General features: G+C 46.3%; 1 protein-coding gene across 1 annotated transcript; it reads right to left on the reverse strand.

Annotated features, from left to right (window-relative positions):
• Positions 1-1,206: 1,206 nt before the first annotated feature.
• LOC147097665 (G protein-signaling modulator 2-like) lies at positions 1,207-25,805 on the reverse strand. Its single transcript, XM_085971659.1, has 4 exons — positions 25,307-25,805; positions 9,517-9,658; positions 6,926-7,069; positions 1,207-1,905 (listed from the first exon to the last, which is right to left on the reverse strand). The coding sequence occupies exons 1-4, from the start codon at positions 25,466-25,468 to the stop codon at positions 1,889-1,891; spliced, it is 465 nt and encodes a 154-aa protein (XP_085827785.1). The 5' UTR covers positions 25,469-25,805; the 3' UTR covers positions 1,207-1,888.

The following is a 25,805-nucleotide window of genomic DNA, read 5'->3' on the forward strand; positions in this document are numbered from 1 at the left end:
TCAACATCGAGTTCAACAATTTCAGACTATAACCCCCTGCTCCCATTTTTCATGCTGTATGATTTTACCATCCCCATTTGCAACATTTGATCTTTCCTGCCTCTTACCTTAGCACAGTATGTTCCTTCAATTCCTTCCTTCCCCTCCCCCCCTTTCCCTGCCTCTACACCTGCTTAAAACCTGTTACATCTCCAGCTTTTTCCAGTTCTGATGAAGGGTCACAGACCTGAAACTGTAGGCCCAGAAATTCGGGTCCCAACACGTGAGTATGCACGGGGTACTCACGCGTAGGCCCACCGAAAGTGCTGGTTTCGTGCACGCACTGCCCATGCGCGGGAAACCGGCACTTCCGTTCCCCTGAAAGAAGGGGTTCAGAGGTGGAACGCGTGCGCCGGAGAGGCAGCGCGTGCGCATCAAACTTACGTTTTTTTTGCAGGTTTCTCCGGGAGGGTAAGTCTCCAGCAGTTACACTTTTAAAAAGCAGGCGCAAGGCCTGCTTCTAACAAGGTAAGTGGTGAATTAATTAAAATTAAAACATTTTTTCACAGGTTTATTATTTTTAAATACTTTAAAGAAAGGTAAGTTTATTTTTAGCCCCGTTAGAAAATGTAATTAATTTTTTCAAAAATTTAAATTATTGTTTAAAAGTTATTTCATGTAATTTATAGTTATTTTAAAAATGTGATGTTTTAAAAAAAAATTATTTGAAGTTTTAGTGATGTTTTGGGGCTTATAGTATTTATAGGTTTGACAGCTCTTCCTGTCAAACTTATGAATGAAGCATTCCCTGCTACCATTGGCTCTCCATGGCCCACGTGATCCCAGGGGACGCTTCGAACTAACTGCGCCCCTGGGATACACAAGCACTGCGCGCCGGCAGTTGGAGGAGGCCCAGGATCAGAATCCCACGCGGGCCCACAGCTCAACGGCCGGCGCGCTAGGTAAGTGCAGGTTGGGGGCTTGCACCCGCGGGCAGCCCCCGACCCGAATTTCTGGGCCGTTAACTCTGTTTCTCTCTCCACGGACACTGCCTGGCCTGCTGAGTGTTTCCAGCATATTCTGTTGTTATTACAAACTACTGGAGTTATCTTGAACTGAATTGTCTTCTATATTGTAATTCACTATACCCTGGGGCTGAAGAGAGTGGGGTGGAAGTGAGAGACCTTGGACAGAAACATCAGAAAATAAAAATCAATGGCAAAGTAAAATATGTAACATTTAGATATCTTTATTAACATTTTGTGCCATTTTAAATGAAAACACAGTCAGAACAATGCATTTTGTTTCAATGACACTTAACAAACGATGACGGGTGACATGAATCTTGCCATTCATGTAGAAATGACTTATGGAATAGTACTGAGTGGCCTACTGGTGGCGCTGTCCAGGGAGAGTATAAATACTCAGGCATGGACCCAGCTTGCACAGGACATTTTGTAAACAGGAACTAGTGAAGGACAACTAGACCTCCATGTTGTGAAACAGTTGATTAAAGCCTTGTTTAATACTCAGAACAAGTTCCTAGTAGTTTTCTTACATCAACGGGTATGATTATAAATGATGGTTCTAAGCATATTGGAGGCAATTCTCGAAGAGGCCTGGACAGGTCAGGGTGGTGCAGTTTAACAAGAGGAAAGACCAGACTAAAACAGCCAACCGGCCATCTCAGTAATCCAGCTCACAAAAACCACAACAGAGAGCAAAAAAAAGGTTTGCCTCAAGCAAGGAGGAGTGTTCACAAAAAAATTAAGATTTAAAAGGAACCGATTCTGTATGGCGGTTCATTTGCTTTTTCTCTGGCAGTTCCGCGCACACGCGCACACACTCGGGGCAACAGCATTTTCGTCAGGTCCAATTGGAATCCGACCCTGGCCCAGGACAGTTCCGTTCATTTGGTCTCGGTCTCTGAAACAATACAGGATTAAATGAAAGTCAACAACAACAACAACAACTTGTATTTATATAGCACCTTTAACGTAGTAAAACATCCCAAGGCACTGCTCAGGAGTGTTACAAAACAAAATTTGACACCGATCCACATAAGGATAAATTCGAGCAGGTGACCAAAAGCTTGGTCAAAGAGGTCGGCTTTAAGGAGCGTCTTAAAGGAGGAGAGAGAGGTAGCGAGGCGGAGAGGTTTAGGGAGGGAATTCCAGAGCTTAGGGCTGGGGCAACAGAAGGCACGGCCGCCAACGGTTGAGCGATTATAATCAGGGATGCTCAAGAGGGCAGAATTAAAGGAGCGCAGACATCTCGGGGGGTTGTGGGGCTGAAGGAGATTACAGAGATAGGGAGGGGCAAGACCATGGAGGGATTTGAAAACAAGGATGAGAATTTTGAAATCGAGGTGCTGCTTAACCGGGAGCCAATGTAGGTCAGCGAGCACAGGGGGTGATGGGCGAACGGGACTTAGACATGTTAACCGTCCCACGAAGCACTGAAGTAGGCAAAGCACTGTAATCTTTAAAAAAAATTACAAAGCTATTATTTTTAGCTATGAGGAAAGATTGGATAGGCTGGGGTTGTTTTCTTTGGAACAGAGGAGGCTGAGGGGAGATTTAATTGAGGTGTATAAAATTCTGAGGGGCCTAGATAGAGTGGATAGGAAGGACCTATTTCCCTTAGCAGAAGGGTCAATAACCAGGGGGCATAGATTTAAAGTAATTGGTTGGAAGTTTAGAGGGGATTTGAGGGGAATTGTTTTCACCCAGAGGGTGGTGGGGTCTGGAACTCACTGCCTGAAAGGGTGGTAGAGGCAGAAACCCTCATCACATTTAAAAAGTACTTGGATACACCCTTGAAGTGCCGTAACCTACAGGGCTACGGACCAAGAGCTGGAAAGTGGGATTAGGGTGGATAGCTCTTTGTTGGCTGGCACGGACATGATGGGCTGAATGGCCTCCTTCTGTGCTGTAAATTTCCCTGATTCTATGAAAGCATTATCAATAAATGTAGTATTCTTTTATCTGTCTTCCTGTTATTGGTGCATTCATCAATATCTTTAAAGAAGATTTGGGTTAACATCTGGTTAGCAGTGGGAATGAAGGCTATGAAGGCGGGCATATTGAGCACAAGCCCCATATACCAATGAAGATAATTAGGTGTCAGCTGTGGCCCGGTGGGTAGCACTTTTGTTTCTAAGCTAGAAGGTTGGGGTTCAATCCCCAGAGACTTGAGCTCATAACATTCCAGAGCAGTACTTGAGGGAGCGCTGCACTGACTTAGGTGCCGAATTTTGGATAAGATTTTAAACCGAGGCCCTCTCAGGTGGACGTAAAAGATCCCATGACACTATTTTGAACATAAGACATAGGAGCAGGAGTCGGCCATTCGGCCCCTCGAGCCTGCTCCGCCATTCAATGAGATCAGGGCTGATCTGATCTTGGCCTCAACTCCACTTACCCGCCCACTCGCTCCCCATAACCCTTCACTCCCTTACCTTTCAAAAATCTGTCTATCTCCACCTTAAATATATTCAATGGCCCAGCCTCCACAGCTCTCTGGGGAAGAGAATTCCAAAGATTCACGGCCCTCTGAGAGAAGAAATTTCTCCTCATATCCGATTTAAAAGGGTATCCCCTTATTCTGAAATTATGCCCCCTAGTTCTAGATTCCCCCACGAGGGGAAACACCCTCTTTGCATCTACCCTGTCGAGCCCCTTCAGATCCCCTCTCATTCTTCTAAACCCCAACGAGTATAGGCCCAACCTGCTCAAGAAGAAATCTATCAATCTCAGTTTTGAAATTTTCAATGGACCCTGCCCCCCCCACCACCCCCTCCCCCACCCCACAGCCTCAGCAGCCACTACCCTTTGTGTGACAACATCGTCTCTTTGGGTGACGTCACCCCTGAATGGACCTGCTCTAATTTTAAAGTTATGCCCCCTGGTTCTGGACTCCTCCCACCGGATTCCATCTATCCTATCGGAACCTTTAACCATTTGAAACAGCTCAATCAGATCACCATCACTGCGCACTGCTGAGGACCACCAGAGAGCCAGTTGGGTTTTCTCGACCTTTCAGCAGCTTCCGTGGTGATATTTCCCGGTGCCAGTGTACAAATTATTCATCCCTATTTCACAAATTGCCATGGTGGGATTTTAACGCATGACATCTAGGTTACCAGCATAGAGTATCATATAAGAACATAAGAATTAAGAGCAGGAGTAGGTCATACGGCCCCTCGAGCCTGCTCCGCCATTCAATAAGATCATGGCTGATCTTCAAGCTCAGCTCCACTTTCCTGCCCGATCTCCATATCCCTTGATTCCCCTAGAGTCCAAAAATCTATCAATCTCTGCCTTGAATATACTCAATGACTCAGCATTGACAGCCCTCTGGGGCAGAGAATTTCAAAGATTCACGACCCTCTGAGTGAAGAAATTCCTCCTCATCTCAGTCTTAAATGGCCGACCCCTTATCCTGAGACTGTGCCCCCTGGTTCTAGACACTCCAGCCAGGTGAAACAACCTCTCAGCATCTACCCTGTCAATCCCCCTCAGAATCTTGTGGTACTGGGCTAGTAACCCCTCGAAACTGCAGTGAACAATAGATCCACATTTGACCCTAAGACTGTCCGGGTACTCCAAAGACTGCCAGAACTTAGATTGCCTGGTTAAAGGAAAATGAATTGGTTCTAATCAGACCAAATGTGGACCATAGCCATTTGATCATTGGTGGAACACGCTGTGTATGTGAGCAGGAAAATAATACAATTTTAATGATCAATCCAACTTAAGTGATATAAATAGAGGCTGTAGGATAGAGTGTATCTGTAGAATTTAGTAAACATTATTAAGATTCTATAACCATTATTAAATAGCTATAATATGTGAAATTGTATGTTAAAAACCTAAAAAAGCTTGTATAAAATGGCGAATGGCTGAGACCAAAGCATAATGGTAAAATTAAGCCAACATTATGTTAACTGCGAGAATAGTGCTGAGGTCGTGTAGATTTTCTGTTATGTTAAAAAGAAAAAGTAAAGGACAAAAGATTAATTAAGTCTCAAAGTAAGATGGAGGGTTTTCAATACCTAACATCCCTTATCGCTGAAGTTTCAGACCCGTCCAGATAATGGGCTATGGGAAAGGCAAAAGATGTAACAGTTCTCATAGTAAAGCTCACAGCAGAAAAGGGGAGGAAAGCATAGACCGTACTTGTGAAGGTCAGAATGGTGAGGTAGCCCAAGCAGCTGCAAGTTGCTATGTATTTTTGAAAGGGAAAAAAAGGTATAAAGGAACAGCTATTGAACACTGAAAGCAGCGCGAAACCAGAGGATGAGAAGCTTCAGTCAACAGAACACAGCAAGAGTTAAAGAGTCACTCGGAAGGAACGCTGGGGTTCGATGAACAGACTGTGATTATCTTCTTGTGAAGTATTACTTCTTTGTACTGGCTGTTTAATACTGAATAAACTGGTTTTACTGATACACAATATACCTGTACCCAGAGTGGTTTGTGTAGTCACAGACAAATTATTCTAAAGAGCTTTTGAAAGCTACAAGGCATAGAGTACAAACAACAACATAAGCAACATTTATATAGTGCCTTTAAAGTAGTAAAATGTCCCAAGGCGCTTCACAGGAGCGTCATCCAAAGATATTGGACACCAAACTACATAAGGAGATATTGGGACAGATGACCAAAAGCTCAGTCAAAGAGGTAGTGACGTAAGAAAACTACTAGGCACTTGGTCTGAGCGTTAAACAAGGCTTTAATCAACTGTTTTTCAACATGGAGATCTAGTTGTGTCCTTCACTAGTTCCTGTTAAAGAATGTCCTGAGCAAGCTGGGCCCATGCCCGAGTATTTATACTCTCCCTGGACAGCGCCACCAGCAGGCCGCCCAGTATTATTTCATAAGTCTTTCCACACGAATGACAAGATTCATGTCAGGTAGGTTTTAAGGAGCGTCTTAAAGGATGAGAGAGAAAGCAAAGAAATCATGCTAAACCTTTATAAAACATTGGTTAGGCCTCAGCTGGAGTATTGTGTCCAAAACTGGGCACCACACTATAGGAAGGATGAGAGGGTGCAGAGAAGATTTACTAGAACGGTACCGGGGATGAGGGACTTCGGATATGTGGAGAGACTGGAGAAGCTGGGTTTGCTCTCCTTAGAACAGAGGAGGTTAAGGGGAGATTGAATAAAGGGGTTCAAAATTATGAAGGGTTTTGATCGAGTAAATAAGGAGAAACTGTTTCCAGTGGCAGGAGGGTCGGTAACCAGAGGACACAGGTTGAAGATAATTGGCAAAAGAGCCAGAGGGGAGAGGAGGAAAAATATTTTTATGCAGCGAGTCGTTGTGATCTGGAATGCACTGCCTGAAAGGGCGGTGGAAGCAGATTCAATAGTAACTTTCAAAAGAGAATTGGATAAATACTTGAAAACGGGGAAATTTGCAGGGCTGTGGGGAAAGAGTAGGGGAGTGGGACTAAATGGAGAGCTCTTTCAAAGAGCTGGCACAGGCACTGACATAAATCGTGCCATTTATGTAGAAAGGACTTATGAAATATACTGGGCGGACTGCTGGTGGCGCTGTCCAGGGAGAGTATAAATACTTGGGCACGGGCCCAGCTTGCTCAAGGACATTTTGTAAACAGGAACTAGTGAAGGATAACTAGACTTCCATGTTGTGAAACAGTTGATTAAAGCCTTGTTTAATACTCTGACCAAGTGCCTAGTAGTTTTCTTATGTCAGGCACGATGGGCCGAATGGCCTCCTTCTGCGCTGTAAGATTCTATGATGCGAGTTGGCTATTTTAGCAATCTTGTTTCAACCTACTCAGATCATTTTAAGACAGGAATCTGGTGCAGGGCTCACTCCCAAGTCTGGACCTATCTACTCTTTCGCCACAACTGACTGATACAGCGGCAACTGATGCATCTGGAAATGAGTCACTGTGTTGAAAAAGTCTTCCTTGCCTTCGTCAGTGGACTGCATGAAGCACTCGGACAGCTGGAGACCCGGCAAGTTGTCACAGGCTACGCGTTGATCATCCAGACGCTGGCCCTGTTTGTCAGCAAGCATGTCCAGGAGTTCATTGATCGGGCGTTCACTGCTGGTCACTGCCAAATAAAAGATGGGAGGCTCGTTTAATCGCAGGACACGTCAATATGCGCACCAAAAACAATTTTAAAAAAAACAAGTTTTAAAAGGCACGTAAGCATCTCCCCTGATGGCTTAGGGGGTGAACATGCTGCCTCTGTCCAAAGTGAGCCATACTGACCAGAAAGGAGCCAGGTTTGCTCACCAGTCTGCACTGAGTTACCTGATCTCAGCCACTGTGGTGAGTGTTAACTACTGCAGCTAGAATTGACAGAAAGGGCTTGAGTTCAGTTGAGTGACAGTCACGTAATGTTAGGTGGAATAAGGTTACGCTCACAGTGCCACCTACAGGCACAGTAAACTATTAGGACAACGCACTGTTTTTAACATATAATAATAGATAAGGGAGAATGAATGGACAATCAGGCCATCGAGCATGTTGCCTTCACAAACCTTGTGCAATTTGCACTGCTCCAGTACAGTCAACAAGAGAGGGAGAGTTTCAAGTTAATTCCAAAGTAGAGATGGAGGAGTCATCACTTGATGTTTATTTTAACCCATGGTATTTAAAAAAAAGTTTACAACTGTGTTAAAATAAAGGAATTTAATGCAAACACATGAATTAGTGCGCTAGAAGAGGCAGCGATGAAAGAAAGACTTGCATTTCTATAGCGCCTTTCACGACCCCAGGACGTCCCAAAGCGCTTTACAGCCAATGAAGTACTTTTTGAAGTGTTGTCACTGTTGTAATGTAGGAAACGCTGCAGCCAATTTGTGCACAGCAAGCTCCCACAAATAGCAATGTGATAATGACCAGATAATGTGTTTTAGTGATGTTGATTGAGGGATAAATATTGAACTCCCCTGCTCTTCTTCGAAATAGTAGCCGTGGGATCTTTTATGTCCACCTGAAAGAGCAGACGGGGCCTCAGTTTAACGTCTCATCCGAAAGACGGCACCTCCAACAGTGCAGCACTCCCTCAGAGTGTCAGCCTAGATTTTTGTGCGCAAGTCTCATGGAGTGGGACTTGAACCCACAACCTTCTGACTTAGGGGTGGGAGTGCTGCCAACTGAGCGAGAGCTGACATCTCCACATATCAGCAACAGGCACTTACGGATCGGTTATCAGACAAGCAACACATAGACACAGCAAAGCTCCCTCTACTCTGCTTCAACAGCTTGATCAGAACACGTCACCAACACTGGGGGCTGGATTTTCTCAATGGGAAGCTTTTGGAGGCGGGACTGCTGCTTGCCGGCTTTCAATCCCGCCTCCATCAGCTTCTGGCCAACCAGCAGGATTTCCCCCTGATTGACCTTGTTAAACCCACCCAGTGGGCTCAGCAGGCCAATTAGGGGGAAGTCAGTGACAGAGCACGTCAACGTCTGACGTGCCATCTGTCAAGAACTTTTGAAAAGAAGAAATGTCATCGTTTGATGGCTCTGTGAAGCTGTCAAACACTGACATTCTGTGTAGTTTGATGAGTCCTTGTGTTCAGGACTCATCAAACCTTTCTACTTTGCAGATATCACCTGGCTGTTGGTTCGGAGGATCCAACAGCCAGTCTGTGAAATCTACAATGGAGATGTCGGGACTCCGGCTCCACAACAGCTGAAGGCTGTAGGCAGAAATAAAAGGTAAGTGAACATTTTCTAACACTTTACACTCACTTTACATACTTACCACTCCACACTTGCACCCATCACTCACCTCGCACTGGGAGTGTCAGCCTAGATTTTTGTGCGCAAGTCTCATGGAGTGGGACTTGAACCCACAACCTTCTGACTCAGAGGCGGGAGTGCTACCCATCGCACTTTCAGACCCCTCCGGCCCCCGCAGACCTCCTACTCGTCTCCTACACCCTGGCGGGGTTGCCCGAGGTCGGGAAGCCTGCACTTCGGAAGGAAAAATGGGGATAATCCTATTTTCTGCCTGTTAACTACCTGTTAACAGGCAGTTAATAGGCTTTAATCCCTTTCCCGCCTCGAGGAGACGGGACCCGGGGCAGGACGGCTTCCCGCCTCCTGGCAAGAGGGCACAGAGGCGGGTTTGCCATCCGCCCCCAAATTCTGCAACTTTACCGGCAGTCCCGCCTCCTCGGGGCTGACGAAATCCAGCCCTGGCTGTTTTGCACTGTGGAGCTATGTCTATATAACTGAGTTGAGAACGTGTTACAATCAGTTCCGTTACAACCCTTGAAGCTGGCAAAGGATAAACGCTTTCATCCCTTCACTACCACCTTGACTCAAAGAGTGGTCCCTGATGTGAGTAAACAGCATGCTAACCCAGTGTGTCACCCAGGGAATGTCTTTCTTGCTGTGCGACATTGGCAGCACAGTAACTCCACTGTACTAACAACAGAAAACGCTGGATACACTCAGCAGGCCAGGCAGCATCTGTGGAGAGAGAAACAGATTCAACATTTCAGGTCGAAGACCCTTCTTCAGAACCTCCACTGTACTTACTGTTTGCTTCGATAATTGGTGATTTTCTAGGGGACATCTCATTTTGTCCGAGATTGCATCGCTGGTCGTCCATTCGGTTTCTCTGAGCATGACTGACCATGTTAAAGAATCCTTCATTTTCTGCTTCATCGGGGTCTGTTCCCTGGGGGGGGGGGGGGGGGGTGGTGAATGACAGAAGCCAATGATTTATCACACAGACTTGAGATTGTATGATAGGAACAGGAGCAGGCCATTCAGCCCCTCGAACCTGCTCCCGTTGCAAATAGATCCCATTGATAAGAAGATAACAATTAAGAGCAGGAGTCGGCCTTTCGGCCCCTCGAGCCTGCTCAACCATTCAATATGATCATGGCTGATCATCGACCTCAACTCCACTTTCCCGCCCAACCTTCATATCCCTTGATTCCCCTAGAGTCCAAAAATCTATCGATCTCAGCCTTGAATATACTCAACGGGGCAGAGAATTCCAAAGACTCACAACTCTCTGAGTGAAGAAATTCGTCCTCATCTCGGTCTTAAATGGCCGACCCCTTATCCTGAGACTGTGACCCCCTAGTTCTAGACTCTCCAGCCAGGGGGAAACAACCTCTCAGCATCTACCCTGTCAATCCCCCTCAGAATCTCATATGTTTCAATGAGATCACCTCTCATGCTTCTAAACTCCAGAGGGTATAGGCCCATTCTACACAATCTCTCCTCATAGGACAACCCTTTCATCCCAGGGATCAGTGTGGTGAACCTTTGTTGCACCCCCACTAAAGCAAGTATAGAAACATAGAAGATAGGAGCAGGAGTAGGCCATTCGGCCCCTCGCGCCTGCTCTGCCATTCAATGAGATCATGGCTGATCATCCAAATTCAGTATCCTGTCCCTGCCTTCTCCCCATATCCCTTGATCCCTTTAGCCTCAAGAAATATATCCAACTCCTTCTTGAATATATTTAATGAATTGGCCTCAACTGCCTTCTGTGGTAGAGAATGCCACAGGTTCACCACTCTCTGGGTGAAGAAATTCCTCCTCATCTCTGTCCTAAATGGCTTACCCCTTATCTTTAGACTGTGACCCCTGGTTCTGGACTCCCCCGCCATCGGGAACATCCTTCCTGCATTTAGTCTGTCTAGTCCTGTTAGAATTTTATACTATATCCTTTCTTAGAGAAGGAGACCAACACTGTGCACACTGCCCTGTTTGGACAGTAATACTGGGCACCAGTAAGCCACAGCAAAAAATGCTTCCTTCACGAAATTCTTCAGGCACCCAATCGGGTCATTGCTCTGCTCACCAATATGTATGCAGAGGCTGCCAATACAATATAAGCACTCGATCCATTAGTGGTGTAGCGCTAGTTTTGATCAGTTTTAAAAGGTGTTCGCAGCACAGAAGACATTTAGCCCATCGTGTCTGTCCCACTCTTTCCTAGGACGGTCACTGCTCCTCCTAAACATTTATCTACTCTTCCCTTGAAAGGTGCAATGGTTGCTGCCTCAACCACGCCCTGTGGCGGCAAGCATTTGGGCTTTATTTATAAACTCAAAGTAATGAGTTTTTGGATCCAAAATTGGCTTAGTGGCCGGAGGCAGAGGGTGATGGTCGAAGGTTGTTTTTGTGACTGGAAGCCTGTGTCCAGTGGTGTACCGCAGGGATCGGTGCTGGGTCCTTTGCTGTTTGTAGTGTACATTAATGATTTAGACATGAATGTAGGAGGTATGATCAGTAAGTTCGCAGATGACATGAAAATTGGTGGAGTGGTAAATAACGAGGAGGGAAGCCTCAGGCTACAGGACGATATAGATGGGATGGTTAGATGGGCAGAACAATGGCAAATGGAATTTAACCCTGAAAAGTGTGAGGTGGTGCATTTTGGGAGGACTAACAAGGCAAGTGAATACACAATGAATGGTAGGACCCTAGGAAGGACAGAGGATCAGAGGGACCTTGGTGTGCATGTACATAGATCCCTAAAGGCAGCATAGCATTAGCCGAGGCATAGAATATAAGAGCAGGGAGGTAATGATGGAGCTGTACAAAATGCTAGTTAGGCCACAGCTGGAATACTGTGTGCAGTTCTGGTCACCACACTATAGGAAGGATGTGATTGCATTGGAGAGGGTGCAGAGGAGATTCACCAGGATGTTACCTGGGCTGAAGAGCTTCAGCTATGAAGAGAGACTGGACAGGCTGGGGTTGTTTTCCTTAGAGCAGAGAAGGCTGAGGGGGGACCTGATTGAGGTGTACAAAATTATGAGGGGCATAGATAGAAAGGAACTTTTCCCCTTAGTAGAGGGGTCAATAACCAGGGGGCATAGTTTCAAGGTAAGGGGCAGGAGGTTTAGAGGGGATTTGAGGAAAAGCTTTTTCACCCAGAGGGTGGTTGGAATCTGGAACTCACTGCCTGAAAGGGTGGTAGAGGCAGGAACCCTCACAACATTCAAGAAGCATTTAGATGAGCACTTGAAACGCCATAGCATACAAGGCTACGGACCAAGTGCTGGAAAATGAGATTAGAATAGACAGGGCTTGGTGGCCGGTGTGGACACGATGGGCCGAAGGGCCCCTTTCTGTGCTGTATAACTCTATGAGTGCAGCACTCCCTCAGCACTGCACTGGAGTAACAGCCTAGATTTTTGTGCTCGAGTCCCCGGAGTGGGACTTGAATCTGCAACCTTCTGACTCAGAGGCGAGAGAGAGAGTGCTGCCCACTGAGCCACAGCTGACACGGTGACCTTGTAGGACTGGAGGAGGTTACAAAGAAAAGGAGAGGCGAGATCATGAAGGGTTTTAAAGCTAAAGTCAAGAATTTTAAAGGTAACTCAATGTGTAAATGTACCCAAATGACCCTGAGTCATACACATCACATCTTTGATCTGGATGTAGTCGGGTTATATCACCTGAGGAAGGGGGTAGAGGTTCTTCAAGTGGCTTCAGTGGTCCTGGGTCAAGGGGTTTGGAAAACCAGCCAGGATTCCCAGACCAGCAGTGGGGGAATTAAAAACCAGAGCGTGTCAGGAAGGGACAGAATATATAAAGATAAAGGTAAAGTAGTAAAGGGGGTAAAAGCAGGAATAAATTGTCACAAAACATATTTAAAAGTTCTTTATCTGAATGCATGCAGCATTCGTAACAAAATAGACGAGTTGACGGTACAAATAACTACACATGGGTATGATCTGGTGGCCATTACAGAAACATGGCTGCAAGGTGACCATGACTGGGAACTAAACATCCAGGGGTATTTGACAATTAGGAAGGACAGACAGGAAGGAAAGGGAGGTGGGGTTGCTATGTTAATAAAGGATGGAATCACTGCAATAGTGAGAAATGATATTGGGTCAAAGGATCAGGATAGTGAAACAGTTTGGGTGGAGATAAGGAATAATAAGGGGGAAAAGTCACTAGTGGGCATAGTCTATAGGCCTCCTAGCAGTTGCAACTCTATTGGTCGGAGTATAAATCAGGAAATAGTTGGGGCTTGTAATAAGGGAACAGCTATAATCATGGGCGATTTTAACTTTCATATTGACTGGACAAATCAAATTGGGCAGGGCAGCCTTGAGGAAGAGTTCATAGAGTGCATTAGGGACGGGTTCCTTGAGCAGTATGTTACTGAACCAACCAGGGGGCAGGCAATCTTAGATCTGGTCCTGTGTAATGAGACAGGATTAATAAAAAATGTCCTAGTAAAGGATCCCCTTGGAATGAGTGACCATAACATGGTTGAATTTCAAATTCAGTTGGAGGGCGAGAGAGTTGGATCTCAAACCAGCGTACTACGCTTAAATAAAGGAGACTATGAAGGTATGAGAGCAGAGTTGACTAAAGTGGACTGGGAAAATAGACTAAGGTGTAAGACGGTACATGAGCAGTGGTGTACATTCAAGGAGATATTTCACAACTTTCAAGAAAAATATATTCCACTGAGGAAAAAGGGGCGTAAAAGAAAAGACAACCATCCATGGCTAAGTAAAGTAATAAAGGATAGTATCCGACTGAAAACAAGGGCATATAAAGTAGCCAAATCTAGTGGGAGGATAGGAGATTGGGAAGCATTTAAAAGCCAGCAAAGAATAACTAAAAGATTAATTAAGAAAGGGAAGATAGATTATGAAAGTAAACTAGCAAAAAATATTAAAACAGATAGCAAGAGTTTCTACAGTTATATAAAAAGAAAAAGGGTGGCTAAAGTGAATGTTGGTCCGTTAGAGGACGAGACCGGGAAATTAGTAATGGGGAACATGGAGATGGCAAAAACGCTGAACAAATATTTTGTATCAGTCTTTACAGTAGAGGACACTAAAAATATCCCAACACTGGACAAACAGGGGGCTATAGGGGGGGAGGAGCTAAACACGATTAAAATCACTAAGGAGATGGTACTCGGTAAGATAATGGGACTTAAGGCGGATAAATCCCCTGGACCTGATGGCTTACATCCTAGGGTCTTGAGAGAAGTAGCGGTAGGGATTGCGGATGCATTGGTGGTAATTTCCGAAACTCCCTGGATTCAGGAAAGGTCCCAGCAGATTGGAAAACTGCTAATGTAACGCCCTTATTTAAAAAGGGAGGTAGACAAAAGGCTGGAAACTATAGACCAGTTAGCCTAACATCTGTGCTTGGTAAAATGTTGGAGTCCATTATTAAGGAAGCAGTAACAGGACATTTGGATAAGCATAATTTAATCGGACAGAGTCAGCATTGTTTTATGAAGGGGAAGTCATGTTTGACAAATTTGCTCGAATTCTTTGAGGACGTAACAAACAGGGTGGATAAAGGGGAACCAGTGGATGTGGTGTATTTGGACTTCCAAAAGGCATTTGACAAGGTGCCACACAAAAGATTACTGCACAAGATAAAAAATCATGGGATTGGGGGTAATATACTGGCATGGGTGGAAGATTGGCTATCTAACAGAAAACAGAGAGTTGGGATAAATGGTTCATTCTCGGGTTGGCAATCAGTAACTAGTGGTGTTCCGCAGGGGTCAGTGCTGGGACCCCAACTCTTTACAATCTATATTAGCGATTTGGAGGAGGGGACCAAGTGCAACATATCCAAGTTTGCCGATAATACAAAGATGGGAGGGAAAGCAGTGAGTGAGAAGGACATAAAAAACCTGCAAAAGGACATAGACAGGCTAAGTGAGTGGGCAGAAATTTGGCAGATGGAATATAATGTTGGAAAGTGTGAGGTTATGCACTTTGGCAGAAAAAATCAAAGAGCAAGTTATTATCTAAATGGAGAGAAACTGCAAAGTGCTACAGTACAAAGGGGTCCTGGTGCATGAAACACAGAGGCCTAGAAATTCGGTTGGTTGCGCCAGGGATTAGCCCCTAAAGAGGGCAATAACTGGGGCGATAGCCAAATTCCGGTGGGGCGCAAGGCATTTAGCGCCTCGCCCCATATTGAGTATGCATTTAGCGCCGGCGCTAACGCTTAGCGCCCGCTCATGGGCGCAGGCTAATTATGATGTCATCTGAGTGTGCAACGCCTTTTGGGCGCCCCAGACGGGAAATTCAGTGGCGCCCCCCTCCGTAGCGCCTGGCGCTATTAGTGACAGTTTTCCTGGGCCTTACCAAGTCGCTCTCGGGCTGGAGGAGCATTATTTAAAGGGGACTGGTGTGGTTTAAAAACGGCACACATTTCTGGTGCACAACTTCCTCGAGAGCTACAAAGAGTTGCTGACCTGCACACTGAGAGCCATTTGACCACTGGGCCCACGCTGGCAGAGGAACAGCAGCCTTCTGACCATCGCCTTGCTGTTGGTGAGCCTTGACAACGGGGAACCTTCCTGTGGGCACTTATTATGGGGCCTGCATTGGAGGGGAACGTCCTGCTGCTGAATCATCTGGAAAGGGCACTGAGACGCTGGGAGAGGGGGCGGGCATGGCCAGACGGAGGAGGGCCAACAGACGTCGCCACAGCAGACCTTACGCTGGCAGGGTTTTCCGACAGCAGTTTTCCTACATGAACATGCCGGAGGAGCAGTGTGTCAGAAGGCTGCGATTTAGAAAGGAGGTGGTGACTGAGCTGTACCAGCTGCTTCAGCCAGATCTGCAGCCGGTCTGATACCCCCCCAAGCCTGTGAAGGGCAAGATGCATGTAAATAGCAGGCATGGCCATTGTAAATGAAGAAAGTGTTTCATTACACAAAATGTGGTTCCTTCAAACATGAGAAAGCTATGGCAACAGAAAGCAAAACTAATACATTGACACATAACTGCCTCTCACACCCGGGAGACAGTCCAAAACATAAATCACATTCCGACCATCTTCCTTGGCCTTGATTCCACTGCGCCAACCAAAGCATCCAATGCCCCATCAGTGAGGCATTCCGCCCTCTGCCTCACCCTTTCCATTTCTTGCTAGGCTGGTGCGCCACAGGTAGGCTCCCACCGCTTTGAAGGCCTACAAGGCAGTGAGTGTGTCTGGTGATGCCAATTGACCTGCCCCTTTAAGAGCTGGCCGGCGCCAGTGTGCCTCAGGGAAAGTGATTATTGAAAGCACCTGCGCTGCGCCCCGCCGCAGCGATATTGGGTAGCGCCTCCGCGTTAGCGTCTTAAGAGTCGCGTGCAGCGCCTGATTTACCGCCGCAAACACCATCAGGGGCGCAACGACCCAATATCGCGCCAGGTGGCGCTAAGTCGCAGCTGGCGGTACTCTTAGCGCTTCGCCAGATCGAACGCCCCAAACGGGGCTATACCGAATTTCTAGGCCAGAAGGTTAATATGCAGGTAGAGCAGGTGATCAGGAAGGCCAATGGAATCTTGGCTTTTATTGCAAGGGGGATGGAGTATAAAAGCAGGGAAGTCTTGCTTCAGTTATACAGGGTACTGGTGAGGCCACACCTGGAATACTGCGTGCAATTTTGGTTTCCATATTTAAGAAAAGATATACTTGCTCTCGAGGCAGTTCAGAGAAGGTTCACTCGGTTGATTCCGGAGATGAGGGGGTTGACTTATGAGGAAAGGTTGAGTAGGTTGGGCCTCTACTCATTGGAATTCAGAAGAATGAGAGGCGATCTTATCGAAACATATAAGATTGTGAGGGGGCTTGATCGGGTGGATGTGGGCAGGATGTTTCCACTGATGGGTGAGACTAGAACTAGGGGGCATAATCTTAGAATAAGGGGCTGCCCTTTCAAAACTGAGATGAGGAGAAACTTCTTCACTCAGAGGGTAGTAAATCTATGGAATTTGCTACCTCAGAGAGCTGTGGAAGCTGCGACATTAAATAAATTTAAAACGGAGATAGACAGTTTCCTAGCTGATAAGGGAATTAGGGGTTACGGGGAGTGGGCAGGGAAGTGGACGTGAGTCTAGGTTCAGATCAGCCATGATCCTATTGAATGGCGGAGCAGGCCCGAGGGGCCGTATGGCCTACTCCTGCTCCTACTTCTTATGTTTCTCCCACCCTATCAGCATAACCTTCTATTCCTTTCTCCCTCATGTGTTTATCTAGCTTCCCCTTAAATGCATCTATACTATTTGCCTCAACCACTCCCTGTGGTAGCTAGTTCCACATTCTCACCGCTCTCTGGGTAAAACTGAATTAAGTTGAATTATCAAAATGGAGGCTTTTATATCTGTTCGCCTTTAGAACTGCAAGTGAGTATGAGCTTAATGGGGGCATTTATCCCCAGTTCCTCCAGTGCTAAAGCTGCATACAGTTTTGGTCTCCTTAGGGGAAGGATATACTTGCATTGGAGGCAGTTCAGAGAAGGTTCACGAGGTTGATTCCGGAGATGAAGTGGTTGTCTTTTGAAGAAAGGTTGAGCAGGTTGGGCCTATACTCACTGGAGTTCAGAAGAATGAGAGGGGATCTTATTGAAACATATAAGATTCTGAAGGGGCTTGACAGGGTAGATGCAGAGAGGATGTTTCCCCTCGTGGGGGAATCTAGAACTAGGGAGCATAATTTCAGAATAAGGGGGCACCCTTTTAAATCGGCAATGAGGAGGGATTTCTTCTCTCAGAGGGTCGTGAATCTTTGGAATTCTCTTCCCCAGAGAGCTGTGGAGGCTGGGTCATTGAATATATTTAAGGTGGAGATAGACAGATTTTTGAATGATAAGGGAGTCGAGGGTTATGGGGAGCGGGCAGGGAAGTGGAGTTGAGGCCAAGATCAGATCAGCCATGATCTTATTGAATGGCGGAGCAGGCTCGAGGGGCCGAATGACCGACTCCTGCTCCTAAGTCTTACGTTCTTATGTTCTATGCTACCTCATGTTTAGTCCATGTGCGCTTTATTGTGTGGTGCTACAGCAGAGCAAGTTACTGGGACACTAGCTTCAGGATTGCGGACAGCTGCACTGCACCTGAATTCTTTCTGAAAATGCAGTCACAACAGGATAACACCGCACTGGTGCATTTATAGAGGTGCCCTCGGCGAGGGCATGGGACGGGGCCAATCAGATCTAACCAGGCACTGAGTTAGCTCAAGCATCCACAATTAAGAGGGGGTCACAGTAACGCTGACCGTCTGCGCGACAACACTCCCAAGCTAGGGATTAGGAAAGGGCATCACCTTGAATTCCGCTCTGCTCACTTCCCAAGTCAAGTCTAACGGGCTGTTGGCCTTTATCTCAGGGGGAATGGAATACAAAGAGGTGGAAGCGATGCTAATTATATAAACATAGCAACATAGAAGATAGGAGCAGGAGTAGGCCATTCAGCCCCTCGAGCCTGCTCCGCCATTCAGTGAGATCATGGCTGATCATCCAAATTCAGTACCCTGTCCCTGCTTGATCCCTTCAGCCTTAAGAAATATATCTAACTCCTTCTTGAATATATTTAATGAATTGGCCTCTACTGCCTTCTGTGGTAGAGAATTCCACAGGTTCACCACTCTCTGGGTGAAGAAATTTCTCCTCATCTCTGTCCTAAATGGCTTACCCCTTATCCTTAGACTGTGACCCCTGGTTCTGGACTCCCCGGCCATCGGGAACATCCTTCCTGCATCTAGTCTGTCTAGTCCTGTTAGAATTTTATAAGTTTCAATGAGATCCCCTCTCATTCTTCTAAACTCCAGCGAGTATAAGCCCAATCGACCCAATCTCTCCTCATACGTCATTCCTGCCATCCCAGGTATCAGCCTGGTGAATCTTCGCTGCACTCCCTCTGTTAAGTATGTGTATTGTATTGAACAATTAACACAAAGACTTAAACGTATAACTCAAACAGGTCTTTACTGGTTGGAGGTAGGGACTATACATAGGTCTTTACTTCATGCCCACAGGCGGGAACTGAGGGGAGATCAGTACCCACAGTACTATTTATACCCCTATGGCCAGGAGTGGTACTGCGTATCACTACGCCCAACAAGTAGTGCAGTCCTGTCCATAGGTTCAAAGTAGCACACATATTACATACACAACATTCCTCCCTTCCTAGCTTTACAGTCATCTCCCCATTTAACATAACGTAATAACATATATACATATATAACTTCAGGTTTACATAACAGAATAACATAGATACATAGATAACTTCATGTCAAAACAGATCACAGATTCAGTCTCTGCGGAAAACAGTTCACAGGTTCAATCTCTGTGGTGGAGTCGGTTCACGTTGCTGGAGTGACTCATTCAATAGTCCTTCCATGGATTTAACAGTTTGAACTTCCGAACTGAATTGGCTCCGTTCGGAGGGACCACGTGTGTGATCTGGTAGAGGTAATAATGGTTCAGATGGGTCATCTTCTGTTTCGACTTTTCCTTTTCTGCTTCTTGGAGACTCTCTGGGCTCCACTGTCAGCTGCCAGCTGCATGCGCAGTTCCTCCTTCTCTCCCTCCTTTTTCCGTAGTAGAGCCACCTTCTCCCGATGTTCCGTAGACTTTCGGTGCTCCTCCATGATTTCTGTATGGTGGGAGTCGAAGTTACAAGTTGGGCAGGACAGGACATAGTAATATTCGGTGTCGTCCTGATCTAGGCCAGCGAGAGGGTCTTCTATTTCCTGCATACCCAGCTGGGCGTTAGCCAGCTTTTGTTCCAAGTCCAGACATCTTTCCTGAAGAGACTTCTTCATGCGTACCTCTTCATCCAGCTTTTTCTGGGCTTTCAGCAAGTCGTTTACTAATGACCTCATTTGAGATTTTACTACTTCAACTTCTTTTGGAGATTGATTGATCGGACTATTCAATCCCTCTACCGGAGCAGCTGTTTCAGCGGTCTGTTGTTCTACGTTGACGTGAGTCAGCGTACTTTTGGCATCCAAGGGCTGCTCTGTTGCAGTCATCTCAGTCTGTGTTGCCACCTCAGCTCTTCCAATAACCTTTGAGAGCTCCGAACCCCTTTCGTTTGAATATTGAAGTTCGTGTTCAAGTTTTTCCCATTTCAGAGTCCTGTCCTTCAGCATATGCAGGAGTTGGCTGACCGTTAACTCCTCTGACATCAGACGTTTTGTGTGCTCCTGCTCCATTTTCTCCATCAGCTGCTTCTGTTGTCTTTCCAGATTCTCCAACTCTATATCAAAGAACTCTTTCGTTGCATTCAACTCTTGCTCACAACGGCGAAGCATTTGTTCTAATTGCTGTTGTAGTTTGAAATGGAGTTGAGTTCGAGCCCGGTGTCCCTCAGAAATGGGCACATCAGTAGACTTGCCAGACTCAGAATCCACAGTTAAACTATGTTGTTGTTGCTCAGTGGAATTCTGTGCTGAAACTTTGTCTTTTGCACCTGAGTTGGGCTTACCATCATCCGTTCCAGAGTCTGGGCCGACTATCTTCACCGAGTTCTCACTCGTTATTGTTTGTAGGAAATGCCAGTCCATATTCATTTTCCTAATCCACTCCCGTCCTAGTAGTGGAGAACCTCCTTCAGATATCACATATAAGTCCATTATTTGACTGTCTTCGCCCTTGTGGACCACTGCAACCTCTATTTTCCCGATGGGGTACACTCTTTGCCCCGTGTATGTTTTCAATATAATCCCCGTATCCTGTAGGGGAATATGTTGGAATAACTTTCCGTAATCTTTCTTATTTATGACCGTCAATGCCGATCCAGTGTCCAATTCCAGTTTTACTTGGACTCCTTCTATCTGAAGAGTGACCCAAATTGTCTGGAGGTCTGCACCCTTACCAGCGTTGAGTACTCTTAAGCTAGCCAGTTCATTACAGCTTAAGCTAGCCAGTTCATTACTGCTAGCGTCTGAATCGGACTCCTGTTTGGTCACCTTGTGTACCTTTGCGTATTTTCCTTGTGGTGACTTCTTGTTGCTGGTCTTCTTCCCTGACCTGCATACTCTAGCTATATGTCCAAGCCTACCACAAGTTCTACATTCTTGGTTTTTAAACCAACACTGGTTCTGATCATGCGTTGTCTTTCCACAACGATAACATTTGCCAGAACTCACACCCAATTTGTGTGCACTGAGCTCCGGTGACCGTAGCTGCATTGCTGCCGTGCCTCTCGCTGCGGCTTCGTGTGCTGCTGCCATAGTGACTGCCTTCTCAAGCGTCAGCTCATTCTCCTCGAGCAGTCGCTTTTGTGTATCCTGTTTAAATAAACCACACACAAATTTGTCTCGAAGTGCCTCTGTCAGTCCCGTTCCAAACTGGCAATATTTCGCTAATTTACGCAATTCCAGCAAATAATCAGCATTGCTTTCATGCTGTAGCTGCCTTCTGTCATAAAATTTAAATCGTTCCGCTAGCATCAGCGGCGTGGGGTTTAGATGATCTTTCAGGACAGTAACAATCTCATCGAACGTCTTATCCGCCGGTTCATCTGGTGATAACAGGTGTTTCAATTGCCCGTATGTCTTCGCACCCATTAAATTTAATAATGTTAAAGCTTTATCTTGGTCATGAATTTTATTGGCCTTACAATAATTTTTTACTCTTTCAACATATATGGCCCAATCTTCGAGGTCACTATCAAAGGTGCTAATATTCCCGTGTTTAGGCATTGTAGATTTGCAATTTCTCAGATTTTATTTTGTTTACTTGTTATCAAAGATGGCGGCTTCCCGCTCTTGCCGTCGTCCTCCGCCCACAAAATGGCGGTTTTCCCGCGCTTGGCGGTCTTCACCCGTCCCCCGACGCCGTCTCCCTTCAGCCCCCGAGTGCGGCCCTTATCTTTGGTTCCGATCGCTGGCCCGCGCTGCGCCTCGCACTTGAAGCGGCTCCCGGCCTCTGGCTCACCCGCTCGCGCGGCTCTTGCTTGCTCGCTCCCTCCCGGGCTCTGGCTTACCCGCTCGCGCGTTTCACCGCGGCTCTTATCAGGGATTGCGATCGCCCTTATCTTCTCCAACTTCCCCAGCCCTGTCTTTGCAGCCAACACTGCACGGCTTACCCCACCACCTAGGTTGAACAAGGAAACTGCAGAAAGACTTCTGTCAGTCGCTGGAAGCTGTCAGGATGTTTGCTGCACTCCAGTGCTCAGTCGCTGATGGAGGCTTCAGAGTCCTAAAGCCTGTCGCTTCTAGTGGGGTGGTGATGTTTGAAACCTCTCTTCAACTGCCGCAGGGTAAGAACCTGACTCGTCGCCAGTGTTAAGTATGTGTATTGTATTGAACAATTAACACAAAGACTTAAACGTATAACTCAAACAGGTCTTTACTGGTTGGAGGTAGGGACTATACATAGGTCTTTACTTCATGCCCACAGGCGGGAACTGAGGGGAGATCAGTACCCACAGTACTATTTATACCCCTATGGCCAGGAGTGGTACTGCGTATCACTACGCCCAACAAGTAGTGCAGTCCTGTCCATAGGTTCAAAGTAGCACACATATTACATACACAACACCCTCCATGGCAAGAACATCCTTCCTCAGATAAGGCGACCAAAACTGCACACAATACTCAAGGTGTGGTCTCACCAAGGCCCTGTACAACTGCAGCAAGACATCCTTGTTCCTGTACTCGAACCCTCTTGCTACGAAGGCCAACATACCATTTGCCTTCTTAACCATCTGCTGCACCTGCATGCTTACCTTCAGCAACTGGTGCACAAGGACACCCAGGTCTCGTTGCACTTCCCCTTCTCCCAATCTATTGCCATTCAGATAATAATCTGCCTTCCTGTTTTTGACACCAAAATGGATAACCTCACATTTATCCACGTTATATTGCATCTGTAGTAAAGTAGGAAACGCGGCAGCCAATTTGCACACAGCAAGCTCCCACAAACAGCAATGTGATAATGACCAGATAATCTGTTTTAGTGATGTTGATTGAGGGATAAATATTGGCCGGGACACCGGGAATAACAGTCTCAGGATAAGGGGTCGGCCATTTAGGACTGAGATGAGGAGAAATTTCTTCACTGAGGGTTGTGAATCTTTGGAATTCTCTACCCCAGAGGGCTGTGGAGGCTCAGTCGTTGAGTATATTCAAGACAGAGATCGATAGATTTTTGGATACGAAGGGAATTGAGGGATATGGGGATCAGGCGGGAAAGTGGAGTTGAGGTCAAAGATCAGCCATGATCTTACTGAATGGCAGAGCAGGCTCGAGGGGCCGAATGGCCTACTCCTGCTCCTAGTTATTGTGTTCTTAACTCCACTTGCTCTTCCTCAAATAGTGCCATGGAATCTTTTACGTCCACCTGAGAGGGCAGATGGGGCCTCTGTGATTTATTCTAGGCTTTGAGCATCTTTGATCCTATGATTTACTGAATTTCTATCCTTTACCTTTTTTAAAGGCCAGCAAGGTGTATTTATGGGGCTGGAGGTGGGCACCAGGACCAAGTAAGAGAGGTCTAGATTGGGTGGAGAAATAGTCCTTCTCGGAGCTGCTGCAATACACATGGACGAAAGCGAATCCAGGGGTTGTGGCCGAGCCCAAGGTACACCTGAGCCCTGGGTCAGATAGCCTTCCTTTTGATGCTGTGATGGATCCTGAGCCAGGGCTTTGACCAGTAGTTAAGAGAGATATTAGGAAGATCTTTCTTACTCAAAGAGTGGTAAATGTTCGGACAGGGCAGTAGAGGCGAAGCACAGCTAGATGCTATGCTGAGGGAGTTAGGGAACTAGAAGGACCTTAAGTGGGCTGGATGTCCTTGTCCTGGCTGTGACTTCTATTATCTGTGTATGACAGGTAGACAATCAAATTATCCACAAAAGCTCAGTTATAACAAAATTTGCCCTCACTAAGAGCCATACCAAGCAATTACATTTTGTTGTTGAGTTATTAATCCTGATTAAAACAAATGCAGATTTAAGATATAATTAGGCCACCATAAAATCCGGCATGCAAACCGCACTGGCGGGGGGAGGGAGGGGGGACAGCTGGCACCTGTGGCACTCTACTACGGAAAGAATCAGTGGCCTCAAGAGAGAACGGGAGAAAAATTGTGATTTTTAAACATTTGAAACAACCTCCGCCAGCACCATTCCTCTATTTATAAACTTAACAATGTGAATGATCTGTGGCACGAACACTGAATTCTAAATCAATAATTATTGAAACTTACAGGAGGAAAAATATCCGCCAACAACAACAGAAGGAGTTGTCCAGATTCAACATAGAAACATAGAAGATAGGAGCAGGAGTAGGCCATTCGGCCCCTCGAGCCCGCTCCGCCATTCAATGAGATCATGGCTGATCATCCAAACTCAGTACAGGAAACTGTGTGTTATCCGGAGGCGAACTGTCCGGCAAGCTCGAGCCACTGGCAAAAATCAGGAGCCGTTTATTATTCTTTTCGTTTCTTTTCTTTGCTTTTTTTGAACAGTCAAGCTCTGCAACGTCTGTAGCTAAGCAACAGCTTCAGCTAGAGACACTACAGAGATGCTTGCCGACTGTTTAGAGGCTGTAACAGGGTTTGTTGATTCATACGGAGATGAAAATCTCCGTATGTTTCAACATTAGCTCTGGAGTGTACGGCAGTTTTGAGGGAACGGCAGCAGCTCGGTCCCGTCGGTGCCGGATAGCACAAAGTTTCCTGTACCCTGTCCCTGCTTTCTCCCCATATCCCTTGATCCCTTTAGCCTTAAGAAATATATCCAACTCCTTCTTGAATATATTTAATGAATTGGCCTCAACTGCCTTCTGCGGTAGAGAATTCCACAGGTTCACCACTCTCTGGGTGAAGAAATTTCTCCTCATCTCGGTCCTAAATGGCTTACCCCTTATCTTTGGACTGTGACCCCTGGTTCTGGACTCCCCCGTCATCAGGAACATCCTTCCTGCATCTATATTCCTGCAATTGAACTATTATGTAGGGTTTTGTTGAGACCACACCTGGAGTATTGTGTAAAGTTTTGGTCTCCTTACTCAAGGAGCTTGCCTTAGAGGCGGTGCGATGAAGGTTCACTAGATTGAATCCTGGAATGAGAGGGATTGTCCTATGAGGAGAGATTGGGTAGCAAGGGCTTATACACTCTGGAGTTTAGAAGAATGAGAGGTGATCTCATTGAAACGTATAAAATTCTTACAGGGCTCGACAGGGTAGATGCAGGGGGGGGTGTTTCCCCTGGCTGGAGAGTCTAGAACCAGGGGTCACAGTCTCGTGATAAGGGGTTGCCCATTTAGGACTGAGAGGAGGAGAAATTTCTTCACTCAAAGGGTGGTGAATCTTTGGAATTTTCTACCCCAGAGGACTGTAGATACTCAGTCGTTGAGTATATTCAAGGCTGAGATTGATAGATTATTGGGCACGAAGGGAATCAAGGGATTTGGAGATCGGGCGGAAAAGTGGAGTTGATGTAGAAGATCAGCCATGATCTTACTGAATGGCGAAGCAGGCTTGAGGGCCTGCTCCTATTTCTTATATTCTTATGCTCTTAACTACGAAAGGAGTGATGCAGATTTGAACTGAGAAAGGAGTGATACAGATTGAGACACTTACCAATTCAGATTTGCAATCGCTGTCCACGGCACTGGACAGCTCGTCAAGCATTGCCGCCTTGCAGTCAGTCCCAATGTTAGACCTAACTCTGTCGAGTGTATTAACATCATCAGTGGGTGGACTATCCCGGAGCATCTTACCACAGGAATCCCTATGGCTCATAGCTGGGAGACCCTGGGCACAGCTCACAGGCGATGCCTTTTTAGGACTGACCAGAGGTTGAGCACGATGTCCTCCCCAGTTCTTCAACAACGCGCGGCTCAATAAATCTTCCTCATTGTCTTCCGGGGGATCTCGTTGATCTCCTTCTCACCACTTCACCAACAAGAGCGTGCAACCCGCACCACCTAAGCACCAGTATCACAGGCGCATGCAGATCTAATCAGATCCTGCAGCTGACAATCCTAGTTCAATGCAAAAACCCTCCAGTACGGGTTTATAAACCCTCTCTATACAATTATGCAGCCTATATTCACATAACAAGCCCGAGGAATCCTTG

Source organism: Somniosus microcephalus, chromosome 31 (assembly GCF_052327205.1).
Source record: "Somniosus microcephalus isolate GS21.2 chromosome 31, FLI_Smic_1.0, whole genome shotgun sequence".
Taxonomy (NCBI): domain Eukaryota; kingdom Metazoa; phylum Chordata; class Chondrichthyes; order Squaliformes; family Somniosidae; genus Somniosus; species Somniosus microcephalus.

What these genes read in the sequence shown, in the direction of transcription:
- LOC147097665 (XM_085971659.1), bottom strand. Translation starts at nt 25,468, where the DNA reads ATGAGCCATAGGGATTCCTGTGGTAAGATGCTCCGGGATAGTCCACCC. An exon ending in GCGATTGCAAATCTGAATTG is followed by an intron (nt 9,659 to 25,306) that starts GTAAGTGTCTCA and finishes CCCCCCCCCCAG; the next exon opens with GGAACAGACCCCGATGAAGC. An exon ending in ACCAATTATCGAAGCAAACA is followed by an intron (nt 7,070 to 9,516) that starts GTAAGTACAGTG and finishes TTTATTTGGCAG; the next exon opens with TGACCAGCAGTGAACGCCCG.